This window comes from Balaenoptera ricei, chromosome 9, assembly GCF_028023285.1.
Source record: "Balaenoptera ricei isolate mBalRic1 chromosome 9, mBalRic1.hap2, whole genome shotgun sequence".
Lineage (NCBI taxonomy): Eukaryota > Metazoa > Chordata > Mammalia > Artiodactyla > Balaenopteridae > Balaenoptera > Balaenoptera ricei.
This window is the reverse complement of record NC_082647.1, coordinates 112,350,253-112,365,820: the sequence shown is the minus strand read 5'-3', so window position 1 is coordinate 112,365,820 and position 15,568 is coordinate 112,350,253. Positions and strand designations below refer to the sequence as shown.

The 15,568-nt window shown below is 51.7% G+C and overlaps 1 protein-coding gene across 1 annotated transcript in view; it reads right to left on the bottom strand.

The window, feature by feature from the left end:
* Nucleotides 1–15,568, bottom strand: part of DDC (dopa decarboxylase) — an 81,954-nt gene that overhangs the window by 19,272 nt on the left and 47,114 nt on the right. Inside the window, exons 7-9 of the mRNA XM_059932909.1 lie at nt 12,106–12,172; nt 6,796–6,890; nt 2,141–2,208 (exon numbers count right to left, since the gene is read on the bottom strand). Of these exons, the coding sequence (XP_059788892.1) occupies nt 2,141–2,208; nt 6,796–6,890; nt 12,106–12,172 (230 nt within the window). The remainder of the gene's footprint in view (nt 1–2,140; nt 2,209–6,795; nt 6,891–12,105; nt 12,173–15,568) is intronic.

Genomic DNA, 15,568 nt, shown 5'->3' with positions numbered 1-15,568 from the left:
TGTGAAATCACCTCAAAACCCTTGACAATCGCTCTGGCCAGGACCTCAATAGCTCAGGAGAGAGAAGGCACATCCTCTATTATAATTTAAATTTTTACACTATTTATTTACCCTTTCAAACCCACAGGCAGGTGGGAGGCTCCTTAGGTATTGCCTCCCACCCCTCAATTCCCCACTCCGAGGGGACAACTAATCACCCTTCTCTTTGGCAAAATTTCAAATACTGGAGGCTGGTCTTGTGTCTCGTGGCTCATGTGTAAGTTTCTCCTACAGGCTCATAACACTCAGGTCCGTTTTCCATCTCCAAACGACGTGGCCTCATCCCTACATTTCCCGTCTCCTCCCGTACGTCACCTCCCCTTTGCCAAATCCCCCTCTACGGGCTGGTCCTGAACAGAAGATGCCAGAAGGGACCCGTCTGAGACAGATTAACACACAGCCCCCCAGCTCTGGCTGCACCTTCCAGCAGCCTTGGCCGTCACACCAGGCTCTGGGAAAGGCCACGGGTAAAGCACGTTTTCTCTCACTCTTAACTTGCTCCCTGGCTTTCTGGATGCAAAGGCAGATGCTACATTTATTGTATTCATCCTCGTCACATCTCAGCTTTTGGGGCACACGTCAGTGGGCCCTGACAGCTGCAGTCTCCCCATCAGGAAGAGGGGGCAGCAATGTCAGTGCCCTCCTTGCCAGGCTGCCTGGGGGGGCAGTGACTTCGGTTAAATCGCGTGTGATGACGGCAGCCTGCACTTACGGGGGCTCCTTGTACATCCGTTCTTGCTATTATTTTACCCAGGAAATGAGTGGAACATCACGGCTTACCACAAGCCCCTCTGGGGTCATCTCACTCCATCCCCCATCAGCCGTCAGCTGGTCTGTCCAGGCCGGCTCTGTGGCTTTTCTCTGCCAGATCCCTTAGCTAAGGACCCCTTAGCTGCCAGTTAACTTGCTCTGAGGCCAGCCCCCTCCTCACAGAACAGAGGCCTTGGGGACCCCTGCCCGACCCACGCCAGCTGGGTGCCCTGGACCCACAACCCACCCGTCAGCTCCCTTGGACGGTGTTTGCACCTGACCCAATACCCCAGCAAAACAGAATGACATCTCAACCCGAATTAAAGTTTGAAAAAAGGGAGTTTTGACACGCTGCATAAACTATCCTTAAAGTGTTCCAATCCAGGTAAAATAGACAAACGCAACCACAAGAATACTAACATTCATAAAAGCTGTAGCTTTTATCAGTTCTTATTAACATTTCAGAAAAACTGTAGCCCAGGTATGAATGGGTTTTAAAATCATGTATCAGAGTTCAGGTCAAAGACTGACAAAAAAGTGAATTTGATTTAAACAGAAGGGAAGCACTGAACATGTAGTTTATCTTTAGATAGAGTTCAAGGGAAACTGATTATTTGGTGAACTGACTTTAGCCGGATTATGTGAGAGCTGCTTTCCTCACCTTTCTAAGGTGGAAAACCATTCACTTAATTACACAGTGAACAATTTTGCACAAAATTCATGCAAAGCCTCTTGATCTCAAGATTCATTAACCACCTTCTTACTCTAAAAAACTCAGAAGAACTAGTTTCTAGAAATCCCATTCCACTCCCAGTCACCAGCATTTCTTTAAATACTATCCATGTAGTGAAATATCAACCACTTCCATTTTGGAAGTCTGGAATTCTTTTTTCTTGCTCTAGAGATAACCAATGTGATGCCGGTACTGCTGGAAAGAATTTTCAGGGAACTGCTTAGAACATAGAATTACTTTTATTTTTCCTTAGCAAATGCTTTTAAGCATATAGACTTAGATTTATTAAACATTTAAGAATAAAAACACAGCAGCAAATGATTTAGAAATATGTGCTAAGGTTACTAAGCACTGTTTTTTATTAATGCTAGAGAGATTAGACCAGAGATTTTCTCTGTTATCCTCTCTTCTTGTGCCAATATGTTCTAGATAACAGCGTACAACTGGGTAAGATGTAGCAAGAATTCCACCCATGGCTCAGAAATGCAGGCAAGCAGTAAGTGATGTATGTGCTCCGCCAGCAATGGCACCTCACCTGCCAGGTTTCTTTCATATAAACTATTCTAAGGAGCAGTGTAATTGCAGGGTAATTGACATCTAATGAACAGGGCAACTTACCACATGGCAGAGCAGTCAAAATTCACCAAGAGCCATTTGTGGGGATTAAAGTTAAATGAATCTGCATACTGCCAAGGAATAATAACAACAAAAAGAAAACACTTCAGTTATTAATGTTTAGCTATAAAACACGACCTCATACATAGTAATTAACAGTTTGCAGTCTCAAATGAAAACCAGCGTGACCAGACAGAGGAGAAGGGAAGCAGCTGAACCGTGGGGTTTGGGGCTCGAGGGCACTTGGGAAGGTCTGGGCAGCCACTTCTCCTACCTGAGCCTCTTTTCTTTCATTTTCAAATCCTATCTCGTGAAACATGAAGCTAATATGGATCTGATTCTGGACTGAAGCGCAAGGGGAGGAAGAGAGCTTTGGAGCCAGAGAATCGGGGTTGGCTTCTGGGCACAACCGCCTGTCCGTGTGGCCTGGATGGGAGTTCTGCTTCGTGGGGAAGACGTGCAATCACAGCCAAAAACTCTTCAGTGCAGCCCCCGAGGGTGACGCAGAAAACATCCAGTGCAAACACTGAGACTGTCGCTGCTCCGTGGTTGTAAAGCCAGCCAAGTGGTGGCCCAGGGAACCACGTGATGAGAAAATGGCTACTGACCTCCTGCAGCTCTGGTTAAGCGGGGAGACCTGGCAAGAGAACAGTCCCTGGACCATATGAAAATGACCGCCAGGTAGCCCTCAAGCTGGCTCCCCTCTCAGAGGCGGAGGGAAGGGACTGGCTGAGCCGGGCTGGGATGTGCCTCGGGGGAGGGGGCGCCCTGCAGAGAGACACCCACAGAACCGGAGCGACGCTGAGGTCCGCTGGACGTGAAGGGTACCAGGCTGCCGACCGAAAAAAATGCACAACCTAAAAGTTGAGTTATGCTTTGTTTGGCGGACTTTCTGAGAACTTCAAGCCCGGAAGACAGCATCTCAGGTAGCTCTGAGGGACTGCTCTGAAGAGGCAAGGGGGGGGGCCAGGATATAGAGGGGTTTTTGCAACAAAGATCAGGTAGTCGGAACATCAAAAGGTTACTGTTAATTAAAGAAAACCAGACATCTCAAGTTAAGGAATTTAGCTCTTTTCTATGCATCTATGGGAAGATGCAAGAGTCTGGGCTCACTGAAATCATCCCTTTGATGGGCACCTCAGCTACCTGGGATCAGTGTCCTGTGCTTTCTCATCCTGAGTTCCCTCAGGGCTCACTTTCAGGGCGGCTGTAATGTGATGGCTTGATGGCTGCAACATCCTTTGTTTACTGATATGGCAGCAGCATTTTCCTACAGGAACTTATAAGTGAGGGATTGGAATGAGGTAGTATCTAGAGCCTTCCTATTATGTATCTGTTAATCCTAATTTGGTGTAGGGCTATCACATTGGGATCAAGGGATGCATTTCGAGGACCTTGGATAATTTAAAATATGCAGAATTTCAAAGCATAATCGGAGCCCGACCCTGACAAAGGTCATGGGAAGTTTCTATCATCGAGAGGAGACCCACCCTGGCAGCAACACAGACACAGCTCATATCTGGGGGGGCTTGCCTGCTTTGAAACTGTGAGTCCCAATTCATTTTTAATTGGGGGGATTCACAGTTCTACTTTTCCACATAAAATGAGATGTTATTCATGGCTTATCTTGCAGGCTTTCAAATTTGCATAGTCTGAAGTCACATAAAATTTATCCACATTTCAAACTACTAGACAATTTGGAATCATCAAAATTTTAATTCACAGGTGCTATGTCAGACAATTGGACCGATTTGGCCTGGGAAACACTTTATGCATAAGTTTCCTCAACTTTATGAACTAGCAAAGTTCTCAGAATATATGTATCATGATCAGCAATGGGAAAGTGAAAATTTCATAGCTAATCTACAGTAATCAGGATCAGCCCATTTTTTTCATTTAATGGTTGGTTCTTTTACCAACATTGATGTAATAGATCAACAACTGTTCCCGTCTATCTAAATGTTTTCTTCTTTATTTCTAGAGACACCATCCACATTCATCGTACTCATAATAGTAACAGGGTCCCTCCCTGGATGCCAGTGGTAACAACCGCCAACAGCTGGCTCTAGGTTCAAGTTCAAGTGTCATCCCATTTTCAAGTAGAAAAATGAGAGATTTCAACCACCAAGACTGGCCAAGGAGGGCAGTCTGCGTTTTCACTGAGCCATCACAAGTAGCGAGCTCTTACGAGTGCTGGCTCTTGGCTTATCCTCTGGCTGATGAACAGGACCTGGGTCCCCCTGGAGGCCACATGGCTGCATCTATAATTGAAGCAGAATGATGGCAGCGGCCATGGCAAGGCCCCAGCTGGGAGGAACCTCGTAGTGGGGAAGCTTCGAAGTCTCCCCAAGGCTGTGGGACACCTCTTCTCCATCCCAATGAGGGAAGGGGGAGGGGGTAGCCAGGAGCGGCCGACAGGGAGATGCATGGTCACCAACAGCAACCTCACCTGTCCGCCCGCTCTGGGAGAGCAGATTCATTTCCCTCGAGGTTCCAATAAGAGCAATATTGAGAAAGAGACAGGAAATGACAAGTTTCATTTGTTGATAACGGGAAACAGAAGGTGAAAGAAGGGGCTTTGTTTGCTAGGCATTTTATTAGTTCCCTCCTGGGGGCTGATCTGTGTAAACGTCTTTCATTACCCACTGCTACGTTTTCTTCCTGCTGATGGAGAGGAAGGTTCTTATCTGCAGGGAAGGGCCGGGCCAGACAGGATATTGCACCCCTTATCTGCCAGCTGAGCAGCGGGCCCTTGCAGCCCAGGGACCAGTGGCCACAGGAGGACAGATGGCAATGACTCATGGTTGGGTATGAAATCCTGTCTGCTGCTGATAGGATCTCACTTCAGCCCCACCACTGGGGTGGTCTGACAATTGGACACCCCCATGAAAGTGAAACCTCGAGTTGTGGGTTCATGAGGAAGAGAAGAGTGTAAGGGGGACAGATCGTGAAATTCTACACCTGATACTCAGAGTTAGAAAAGACCAGGCCTTGGGAGGGGCACGTACATCCCAGATGAATACTTTGCCCTTGGTCCCTGGAGACCATAGGGACAGACATCCCCAGTGATGCGTATCGTCACACACAAAACCACAGGACCACAACAAAAGGTATTTACATAGTACAGAGATTTATTCTTCACTTCCTAGCACCAAACACCCACCTAACTAGCTACCAGCCATGAACTATAGGGGCCAGTGTGAGCTTCCCGTTACCAGAACTTCTCATGTACTACACCCCTTCCCAATATTTCCAGAGGTCTCTGGAAGCTCTATTTACCCGCCGAGGATTGATCTAAGCCCTCGCACACATTCAGTGATCAATAAGTAATTATTGAATGAATGAGTGAATAAATGGATGGATGTGAGGGAGATATAAACCAGACTGCGCCTTCATTCATTAGTGATAAAGGCATTATTCATCCCAAAGATGGGAATTTTGTATTCTATACCTCTGACACCCACTTTGCTGGTATTATGGTGTTATGAGAATCCAAATTAGTCACTAGAAAATTGATCGGCTGCAGGCAAGAGGGCAGAGGGAGGTTTGGAGGGATGGTCTCTCCAGGTCGTGGTGAAAAATGATAATGGTGTGGAATGTGTGCATAGTTTGCTGTATGCAGACGCTGCTTCTTAGCCCTTTAAATATGGTTAACTCCTCTGATCCTTAAAACAACTCCTCAAAGGAGGCATGATTACGAAATCCATCTTGTGAGGTGGGGAGAGGATACTAGCCTGCCCGAGGGGACATGGCTGGTCCTAGGGCAAAGCCAGGATGCAAGCAGGCTGTCCAAGGCCCAAGACCACGCCCTTGATCCCTGCACCTCGTGAGGTCAAGGTCTCGAGAAACCCCCGCCTCTGAGCACGAAGCCATTACTGGCCTCCTTTGATTTACTACCCTCTTCCCCCGCTCACTGACAAAGTCTGCCACCCTGGACCCTTCATTGCATGTGCATCTGAGTCCCTGGCAAGGAGGAACTTCCTGCCCCGTGAGCTGCCGACAGTGAAACCCGGCTCCAGCCTGAAACAACTGATCAGGGCCAATCCCTAAGATCATCACTTAGTGTCAAGTCTGCACCCTGGAGAAGCAGAGCATCTGTCGATCGTTTTGGTTGCTGTTTCTCAAAAGAAGCAGATGCTTTAGCTGGCATTACGGGCCATGTTTTCCAAATTCTGAAAGTGCTCAGGACATTTAAATGCACCGGTGGCTGTTTTCTCCATCTCAATGAAAGTGAACATCACACTCAGTTGCATGATCACAACATGACTATTGATCCAGATCAAATGGAATTGCAGGTTGTTTTTTAAAAAATTATCCCTTGATCTGACACGCATTCAGATTTTATTTTCTTCCTAAACAGTTTCCCACCGTTTGTAAGCTAAACTCTGTCCTATCATGACAGCTCTGCCCAGGATTGGCAGACAGAGAAATAGTGTAAATGTCAGGTGTATTTTGAGAAGACAAGGCTCTGTGATCGGGAAGGTTCTCACCCCTCGTCACAGGGAAGTGTAACCTCCACCCATCACAGAAACTGGTTTGGAGGTCATTTGCTGCAACGAACCACAGTGGTAAAAAATATCAATGTCACACCCTTGTAAGGAGAAGTCACTGGTCGCAGGATACCTTCTAAAAACGCTCTTGTGGAAGAGCACACTCACCTCCACTCCATTCAGAAGATGCCGGAACTCGGGGCAGATGAAGGCGCTGCCCGCGTAGGCAGCGTCCACGTGCAGCCACACGTCCTCCTCGTGACCTGAAGCCCAGAAGCGACCTGTGAGCACTCGGAGGGCCGCCCTCACCCCGGCGTCAGAGCACCTGTCCCAGCCCAGCATCTTCTCAAATACAGTCTGTCAAGAGCGTTTGTTGGCCTGATGTCTGCATCCCTGACAAGCAGTGACGCTGAGGCAGAGGCCGTGTGCTACTGGCCCCAACGGTGCCTGGCACGGGGACCAGAACTCAGAGAACGCGTGGAGGTGAGGGGAACCCCTGACTCTCGGCGTTGACCCGAACCCCTGACTCTCGGCGTTGACCCTCACGCCCAGCAGAGCTCCAAGGGACCAGCCTACCCCACACCACCAGCCCGTCCACCCACATCTACTCCAGGAAGGTGCCGTGCTCTACCCTCCCCGCCTCGCCCTCGGGGAACTTTCTCCTCGATTCTCTTGGCTCTGAAGTCCTTCCCACAAGCATCTCTTAAGTCTGGGACCACGCAGTCCACACTGGTCTCTCCACCCCCCCAGGAAGTTCAGTCACCTGCTTTACGCTTCCTGTAATCATTCTCGGCTCCCTTCATGAATGTGATTTCTGTGTTCCAGCGGTACTGGAAAAGTCTCGCGGGAAGGGCACCTGCCTGACTTTGAGCTGGGATAGAGTCCTGTCTAAATATGGTCCCTCGGGACTTCCCTGGCGGTCCAAGGTTAGGGCTCCGAGCTTCCACCGCAGGGGACATGGGTTCGATCCCTGGTCGGGGGTCTAAGATCCCACATGCTGCGCGGTGCAGCCAAAAAAAAGTAAAATAAAAAATAAATGTGCTCCCTCAATTCGAGCGTATCTGGGCTCAACTCCCATCTCCAGCCACCCAGCCGCCGTGTGGTCTTACTGCCCTCCTGCAAGCTCGTTCCCCTCTCAGCAAATGGAGATGAAACAGCACCCAGACCTTGAGGGACAAACTAGGTAACACTCGTACGTCCCCGTCACGACACTAGGACAGACTCAGTGAGGAGCGACGGGATCCCCGTGATTATTTCCTGCCTCCGTGCTGTAGACTTCCCACGGCCGTGAAATGCGCAAGCAGGAGAGGTTGTGGGTCTGCAGCAAGGGGTGGGCGTCCTTCCCTTACGGGGGCGGAGCTGCCCCGGGAGCGCCAGGTCAGGGCACCCTGACAGGGGTCCGTCGGCACCTGCATTTGCGCTGGTGGATGGATTCACGGTTCACTGACGACGCTGTGAGGAGTGAGGAGTGGCTCTGAGCTCTGCTGATAAAGGACAGAAGAGGCCATTCAAAGCCTCGATTCAGTTTGATCTTCAGGATGGAAGGGATGAAGCCTTTGGCTGGATCAAGATCAAATGTGTCCGGGGGGTGGTGATATTGCCACAGAGGCACGCTGAGTGAGCCTAAAGCACGTTTTACGGGTTCATCGCTGCACTCAGACCAGCCTCCCCAGGCGCCCGTGGAGCCCCCCATGGATGTGGCCGTGAGCCAGGAAGGGAGAAGGGGGATCAGGAAAGGACAGGACGGCCGTCACCGCTGCAGCAGTGCTGTCATCTGTTGCTGCTACAGCTCAGACCCGCTGAGGGGAGGGAGACGCTTCAGACGCACGTGCAGGATAGACACAAAATCTCAAGGCAGGTCTGTGCTCTCCTCGGGGCCGTGGGAGCTGCTAAGGGGAGCTGCATTTTCTGATGGAGGCACTTGGGTGGAGTTTGACTGCCTCCGGCTCAGGACTGAGCAGCGAAGGGTCAGGCAGACAAGGCAGGAGGGACACAGCTGTGAGGGCTGGAGGAGGGGACGTTGTCTGGGAGATGCAGACAGGCTCTCCTTCCCCCTCGGCCCTCACTCTGAGAGAGGGATGCTTGTAACACAGTAAAACCCACAACCCCTTCCCTTAGCCGGGCCTACCCCGGGACAGACGGAGGAGAGGAGATCTGACCCTGAACCCCCAGGACGGGGCTGTAATGATGCCAGCCCCCAAGGCTCTGTCACTCCAGAGGGTACGGGAGATCCAGGAGGGGCAGTGGGTGGGGAATGATGGGGGGCCGCTCAGGGTTTCGAAAGCGGGGCACCAGAAAGATGGTGGCAGAGAGAACTAGCCTTACCCCAGAAGAGCTCTGGCCTTTGCCCTCGGCTCCAGGAAGGGGACCTCTAGCCCCTGGAAGGCCAGGCCTGAGAGGAGTTGCGGCCCCCAGATGGCCATTCCACGTCAGTTCTGAGTCCTGGAGGACTGGGAACTAAAGGTATGAGCTGGACGTCCGGGAGGGGCTGGGGAAGGAGGGCAGCCTCCCGGCCAGTGTGTGACACAGCCCAGTACAAACCCTGACACCGAAGGCCCGGCAAGTTTCCCTGGCAGGGAGGGCCCACTCTCTGGGCCTACTGTCACGCATCAGGGCTGGTGGGGGGGACCCAGGGTGACCTCACAGGAGAGGACGACCGAAGCCCCAGGTTTGGACCCTTCCCCACTCTGCCCCAGGCACCTCCTCCTGCCATAAACCGTAACCACAAGTATGCTGTCAGGTGTGGAGCATCAAACCTGAGGGAAGTGTTGGAAGCCCTGACCTTGGAGTTGGTGTCAGGACCAAGGACAGCCTTTGAGGGACTGGATTCCCTCTAACCGCGTAGTTGGCCTAAAGCCCCTGCAGGAGGAACTTCCAGACGCCCGTGGGGAGTTGATTCCCAATGGGCTTCCCCTCTCTCCACGGGGAGGGGAAGAGCCTCCAGCACCACAGCTGCATCCCAAGTCTTACGTGTGATCAGCCGACAGCACAACCTGCCTTCCGTGCCCACCGAATACGGCGGGTATCTGTAGGGGTCAGGGGTCACTGAGACCCCAAGTCCAGAGCACAGGAGTCGCATGCCCCAGGACGAGGCCCACCAGCACACAGGCAAGGCCGCCTCGACGGGGAGGTTTCTGATGCGTCCAAGAGGGAAGGGACAGCCCCTGTCCCTCTCGGGCCCCCACTGCCTTGCCTGTTTCCTTCCGAGGCCCCCGTGGACGGGAGCAGCCAGACCTCCTGCATCATCTGCTGCATCCCTGCCAGGCACCCCTCCCCCTGCCACACCCCTGGGACCCCCGCTCCCACTTTCACACCGCCTGCCTGTCTACCTGCAACTCTCTGCTTTCTGTTTCTCACCCTGTTCTCAATAAAATCTGCCGGGAAATTCCACTGACCGGTCCAAGAGGACCAACTGAAACAGTCTCTCTGGCAAATTGTTTGGAAAGGAGCTAAACAGAAAGTGTCTTTCCTAAAGCAGCAGTTGGGAGAAAACTGAGTTTTGATGTGCCCTCTTGGTCATGCAGTGGTGTGCAAATAAATAACCTGAATTATTTTAATGGTTTAGTCCAATCACACGGTAGAACAAGGCGGGCCTGGGCCTGTCTGAAGTTAAAGGGTGCTAAACATTTGGCGACTCAAGTAAATGATGTCAGAGGAGGGGAAGCAGGTGAAAGGCGCTCATTCACCATGAAGTCACCACCGATGATTAGTAAGAGCATGGCTGGTAATGAACGGAACTGTCCAAATCGACTTTGTGGATAAACCTCGGCCGCGAGTGGAGCTTTGTGGCACTCGCCACGCCTGCCCAGAACAGCCTCGGCATCTGGCACCATACGCATCACCCCAGACCCGGGAGCAGGGGGAGCCCCAGGACATCAGGACAGCCAGCGCTGGGGTGGCAGGACCATGTGGTCTGTGCCCGGCAGGGGACCCGGCCCTCTAATCCGACGGCCCTGGAGTGACATCAGCCGGCCGCGGGCCAGGACGTCCAGTTCCCGACCTGACATCTCAGTCCAGGGACTCAGCGCCCTGGCCTGGGACCAGGGTTTGCAGCTCGTGAGGCCACCGCTGCAGCCACGACTGGCTTGTCCCTCCTCCCTGGCTCCCAGCACCCCCGGCTCTGCAGCCCCACCTCCGGCCAGTTGCTCAGACAGACATCTGCCACGGTCACAGTGGGGGAGCCCATGGGAACGGGCCAGGCCACACCAGCGGCCACTTGACCAACCGGCCACCAGCTCCTCGTCCCCCAGAGCACGAATACTCCTCTCTCGCTCTTGTCTCGCGCCCTCTCCGTGCATTAACTCGTCCACTCAGAATCCCATCGCTTTACAATAAGCGTTGTTTCCATCTCTACATTGCAGATGGGGACGCAGCTCAGAATTGAGGCACACGGCCTCAAGGGTGGCCCGGGCTGCACCACGGCTGCCTGTGACGGAGGCCTGCCCAGCCCACTCCATCAGCCTTCACTCACACCGGGGGAGAGAGGGTCCACTCCCACACCCCGTGAGTGTGGTCCACAGGCAGACCCAGGTGAGGAGAGGCGAGAGACCGCTGGGATTCCACAGACGGGCAGTGAGCCAGGTCCCAGTGGCACAAGCCACAGCTCGGCCACGAGACACCCAGACCCTTCCGATGACTCCTGCCACCCGGCCCTCCCCTTCCCGGGGCAGCAGCTCCGCCTGCAGCGGTGGCACTGGCCCTCCTGCCCCGAGGACAGAGGAGGGGTGGGTCACAAGCCAGGACCCCTGCCTGAGGAAAGGCTTTCTGGCCACAGAAAACCTCCTGGGCCTGCTGAGTTCCCAGGGCCTCAGCTTAAAGAAGCCGCTTATTCACGGCTCACCTTTGAATTCTCTGAATTCTGGTCTCTTGGAGAAAACCTCAGTGCTCCAGTGAGGGCGGAGGTGAGGTGGCCCCGCAAACACACGAGGCACACACTCTTCTTGGGAGAAATCCAGTTTTTTCATATTGATTCGCTTAATCACTTTAATTTGCTCAATTATATTCAGGAATTCCAAAAAGGCAAAAAAAGATGCTGGAAGACCTACTCCAAGGACAGAAAATTCTCCTGCCATCACACACGCGACCCTCTGAGAGTCTGAAGAGCTGATTCTCCTCCACCGGGGGCAACACAGCCTTTGTAATCTGACATCACTGTTATAGTTTTCTTACCAATAGCGTGTCGGTACAGCTAAGCTTAGCTTTTGTCCAATTAGCCCAAATTCTGAGTTTATGGGGTTCAAGCTAAGGTGGTTTGTGTCACTGTAAACACGAGACGAGTTTGGCTAACTATCCTGCAATAAGTTTAATGATGTTAATATCATATTAATATATTTTATTACTATATAATTATATTACATTTTATATACTACATTACGATATGAAGTTAATATTATGAAGGAGAGACCAAAGAGGCAGTCTACTGAAGTCCCCGGATGTTGAGAACATTTTTCCAAAAGAGAATTGTAATCAGATACTCACAGATGGGACCCACTTCTAAGAGGTTGTCAAAGGAGCAGCAGGACGTGGTCCCCAGCGTGGCCACCACCTGGAGAGCAGGAAGCAGAGGTCCTTTCAGCCCTGCATCGTAGTCACTGCCGTACCCTCCACACACACACAGCTACCACCCCTACCCAGATGGGGCCCAGAGCCTGAATCCACACGCTGGCTGAACGTGTGCTGGATGGAGAGGTGAGTCTGTGGATATGTATTTAATATTTGCATGGAAGCATCATAACAGGTTGAGAGAAACAGAGCTGGTAGCAGAAAACTAGGCTGTGAGATTACAAAGGGCACTGGCACAGATTTCCCGGGATGCCGAGGGACGGGAATGAAGGCCTGGACCACGTGAACAGCATTCCCTGTGTTCTGCTTTATTGATAGAAGTGTATATACTGACTATAAGGATATCCTTCCTTCCATGAAGTAGGGAGTCTGGATTTTCTTAGCTGAGTGTGTGTGTGTGTGTGTGTGTGTGTGCAGAGCAAGCACACAGAATGATGCACACGTCATCGGCCTGGCTGGGGCTGCTCCAGACCTCGTGGGATGCTTCTTCTGGATCAGCCTCCGGGTCAGCTCAGACTTTGACCAACAGCATCACTCACTGGCTTTCATCTGCTGCCCTTCTCTCTGAATGATACTGTTCCCAAAGATTAACTCCAACCCTCAGAAGATGAAGCTTTGCTCTCCTAAGGAAATTCACGACCCTGAAAATAATTCTTAAAGGGTGTCCCGTGAAAGCTTTGAGAACAGTTGGTCACCCAGCTGGGAGATGTGGCTGGGAATTCTCTGCCCTCTCACTTCTGCTCCCTGAGCGCCCTGCAGCTCTGTGATCACACCTGCGCACCTGCCTTGTAAATTCCCACTCACGAAGCTGTCTCTCCCTCCTGACCCGTGAAACTCTTGAAACCAGGGTCTACGTCTTATTTCTTTGTGTTGCTAGGAACTCACACTTTGCTGGCACAGAATAGGTGCTGAAACATTTGCTGCATGCAAACGCTCTCCAAATGATCAAAAAGCATCTTATGTTTCCAAAACCAAAGAGCCTAATTGAGTTACAATGGCGGGTACAGTCTGGATAATGAAATTTCTCTTTCGATGTGATAAGGCTGTGAAATTTCATTCAATCTGTGTGGCCTTTATGGAGCCCCCAGCAATGCTCTGTGCCCCGAGAAGAGAGACACAGGGGTCAGAAACACGCAAGCTAGGAAACCCGAGAACCCAGTTGGAGGCCTCTCTGGTGCATTTCGCCTGCAACCACCTGCGTGTGACCTGAAAACCAAATGTGTCTTGCAGAGACAGTCAAAGTGCTCTGGCCAGGGAGGCATGGCTGCTGCTCTGTGATGGCTCAGCTGACACAGTCACCTGGGCCAGAGAGAGTGTTGCTTTGCCTTTCAGGTGTGGCGAGGCCAACAGGTTGGGAGGATATTGCCACTAAAAAGATAGCTCGTTATACCCATGGGGAGAGGAGATGCCATGCCATGCAGAGCCACACAGGGAAGCATCAGGGTCAGTCAGGAGGCAGAGGGAAGGGAAGGGGTGGGCGGGAACCATGGGTTCCCTGCAGAAAGGAACAGGGGAGGCAGAGCAGGCAGGCTTAGGATTGACAAGTGTGACTTATTTCAGATTATTTCAGCAGGCTGTGAGGCACAGGGACTGCCCTGGTTGTCTGGTCCTTGGCTCTGGGGGGATCAGGGAAGGAGAAGTGTGGTCCGGAGTGTGAGAGACTCATAAAGGGGAGGTGGGCAGGGCTTGTGGGCTCCGAGTGGCTGGTTTGCTTAGGAAAGGCTCACTTGCCTTTCAGCTCTCCGGAAACTGGCTAGACCTCCAGGGTCAGCAAGGTCCTTAAGACATCCAGGCATCAGCAACACGGAAAATAAAAAGGCAAGATGAATACACAGACGCTGAAGCTGAGCATTTGGGGCAAAAAGGCCGGGGCTGGAGGCCCAGCTCTGCATCACATTGGCACCTGCTGGGTTTTTGTTTTCCCACTTACAACACAAATGCACTAGACCAGGACCTGCCCAGATCCTAAGGTCTGCGGGTGTAGACCTTCCAGCCTCAACGTTTCCTGTGGCTTCTCAGCCCCTTTCCTCCCTGCCTCTGTGCCCATCCCCTCCCTGGTCCAAGTGCCAAGCACTCTCCATGTTTGCTTCATCTTGACAGGATAAATGACTTAGTGGGAATCCAAGTCAGTGAGCCATTTTTCTCTGGTGTTTGCAATATATAACTGAATACGAAAATGCTTTGTCTAAGGGGCCTAGTTTGGTAGGTAGAGCATGGAACTCTTAAAATGCTTTGTCTATGTCATAAACCATGTAGCTTCAAAAAACCAAAGGATGATTAAACCTTCTTAATATCACTAGTAATTTATTTTCTCAATTTTAAGAGTCTCTTAGGAATGACGTTTCTGTAGTTCAGCAATTCCTTCAGTTTCATCTCATTTTCCTCAGCTAAATTCTAATGGAAATAAATGCCATACCTTCTGTTTTTTAAATTACACCTAAACATTAAAAATTATGAAATTGTTGTTAAAATTATTTTCTATTAATGTGCACACAAGAGTGTGTCTAGAACGATTCCACCAAATATTAGTACTGCTTGTCTCTTATGATGAGATTTGGTTAATATAAACCCTATATTCTTAGCTTGTTATGTAGTTATTGACGTTTTTGTTCTGAGCGTGGAGCATTTCGTAAAAACAACAAGAAAACGCGCAGTCCTAGGAATGGCCTCAGGAGAGAACACGTCTCAGCCAGGCCTGGGAGATTTGCAGAGATTATATTCGGTCATCACGACCCTCCTGAGCTGGATGCCTTCAGGGACCCCTACTTTACAGTTGGTTTAAGTGAGTCTCCTGTGGCGGGGTCCGGGGGTGGCCCAGGGACACGCAGGCAGGAGCAGACCACAAGGTGAGCCCAGGTGTGTGAACTCTGGTCCTGCCGCCTAGAGAACGCAGCACGCTGGACCGTGCCCGAGGCCCTTCCAAGCGACCCCAGCCCTTTGGGCTCCCCGGGGCGGCACGTGGGCGGCACGAGATCCAGGCTCTCGGGAGGCTGTTCCAGGCGGGCGGTGGGGGGGGCCCTTTGTGCTTGGTGTTCTAGTGGCTGTGAGTCAGCTTGTTCTCATCCTCAGACACCGCTTTAAAGCCCAGCACCTGCTCTGCTCCGGGCTCTGATTACCCCAGCTCAGCTCAGTGGTGCTAACCTGATTTCAGGCGCTCTGCAGGGGCCTAATCACATTTGTGCAGGGGGAGACGGGCGGGGCCTGGGTGGGCGCCCCATCTCCAAGAGCCCGGGGCGGTCCTGCTGTTCCCCTCCTCCTCCTCTGCCGTCCTCACCGTGGGCCAGATCTGCTCTAATACAAGCCCTGCAGGCTCCGCCCTCTCCCTCGGGCCTGACCTTATCAAGTCAGGCGGGCAAACCATCGAGATGAGAAAGGGAAA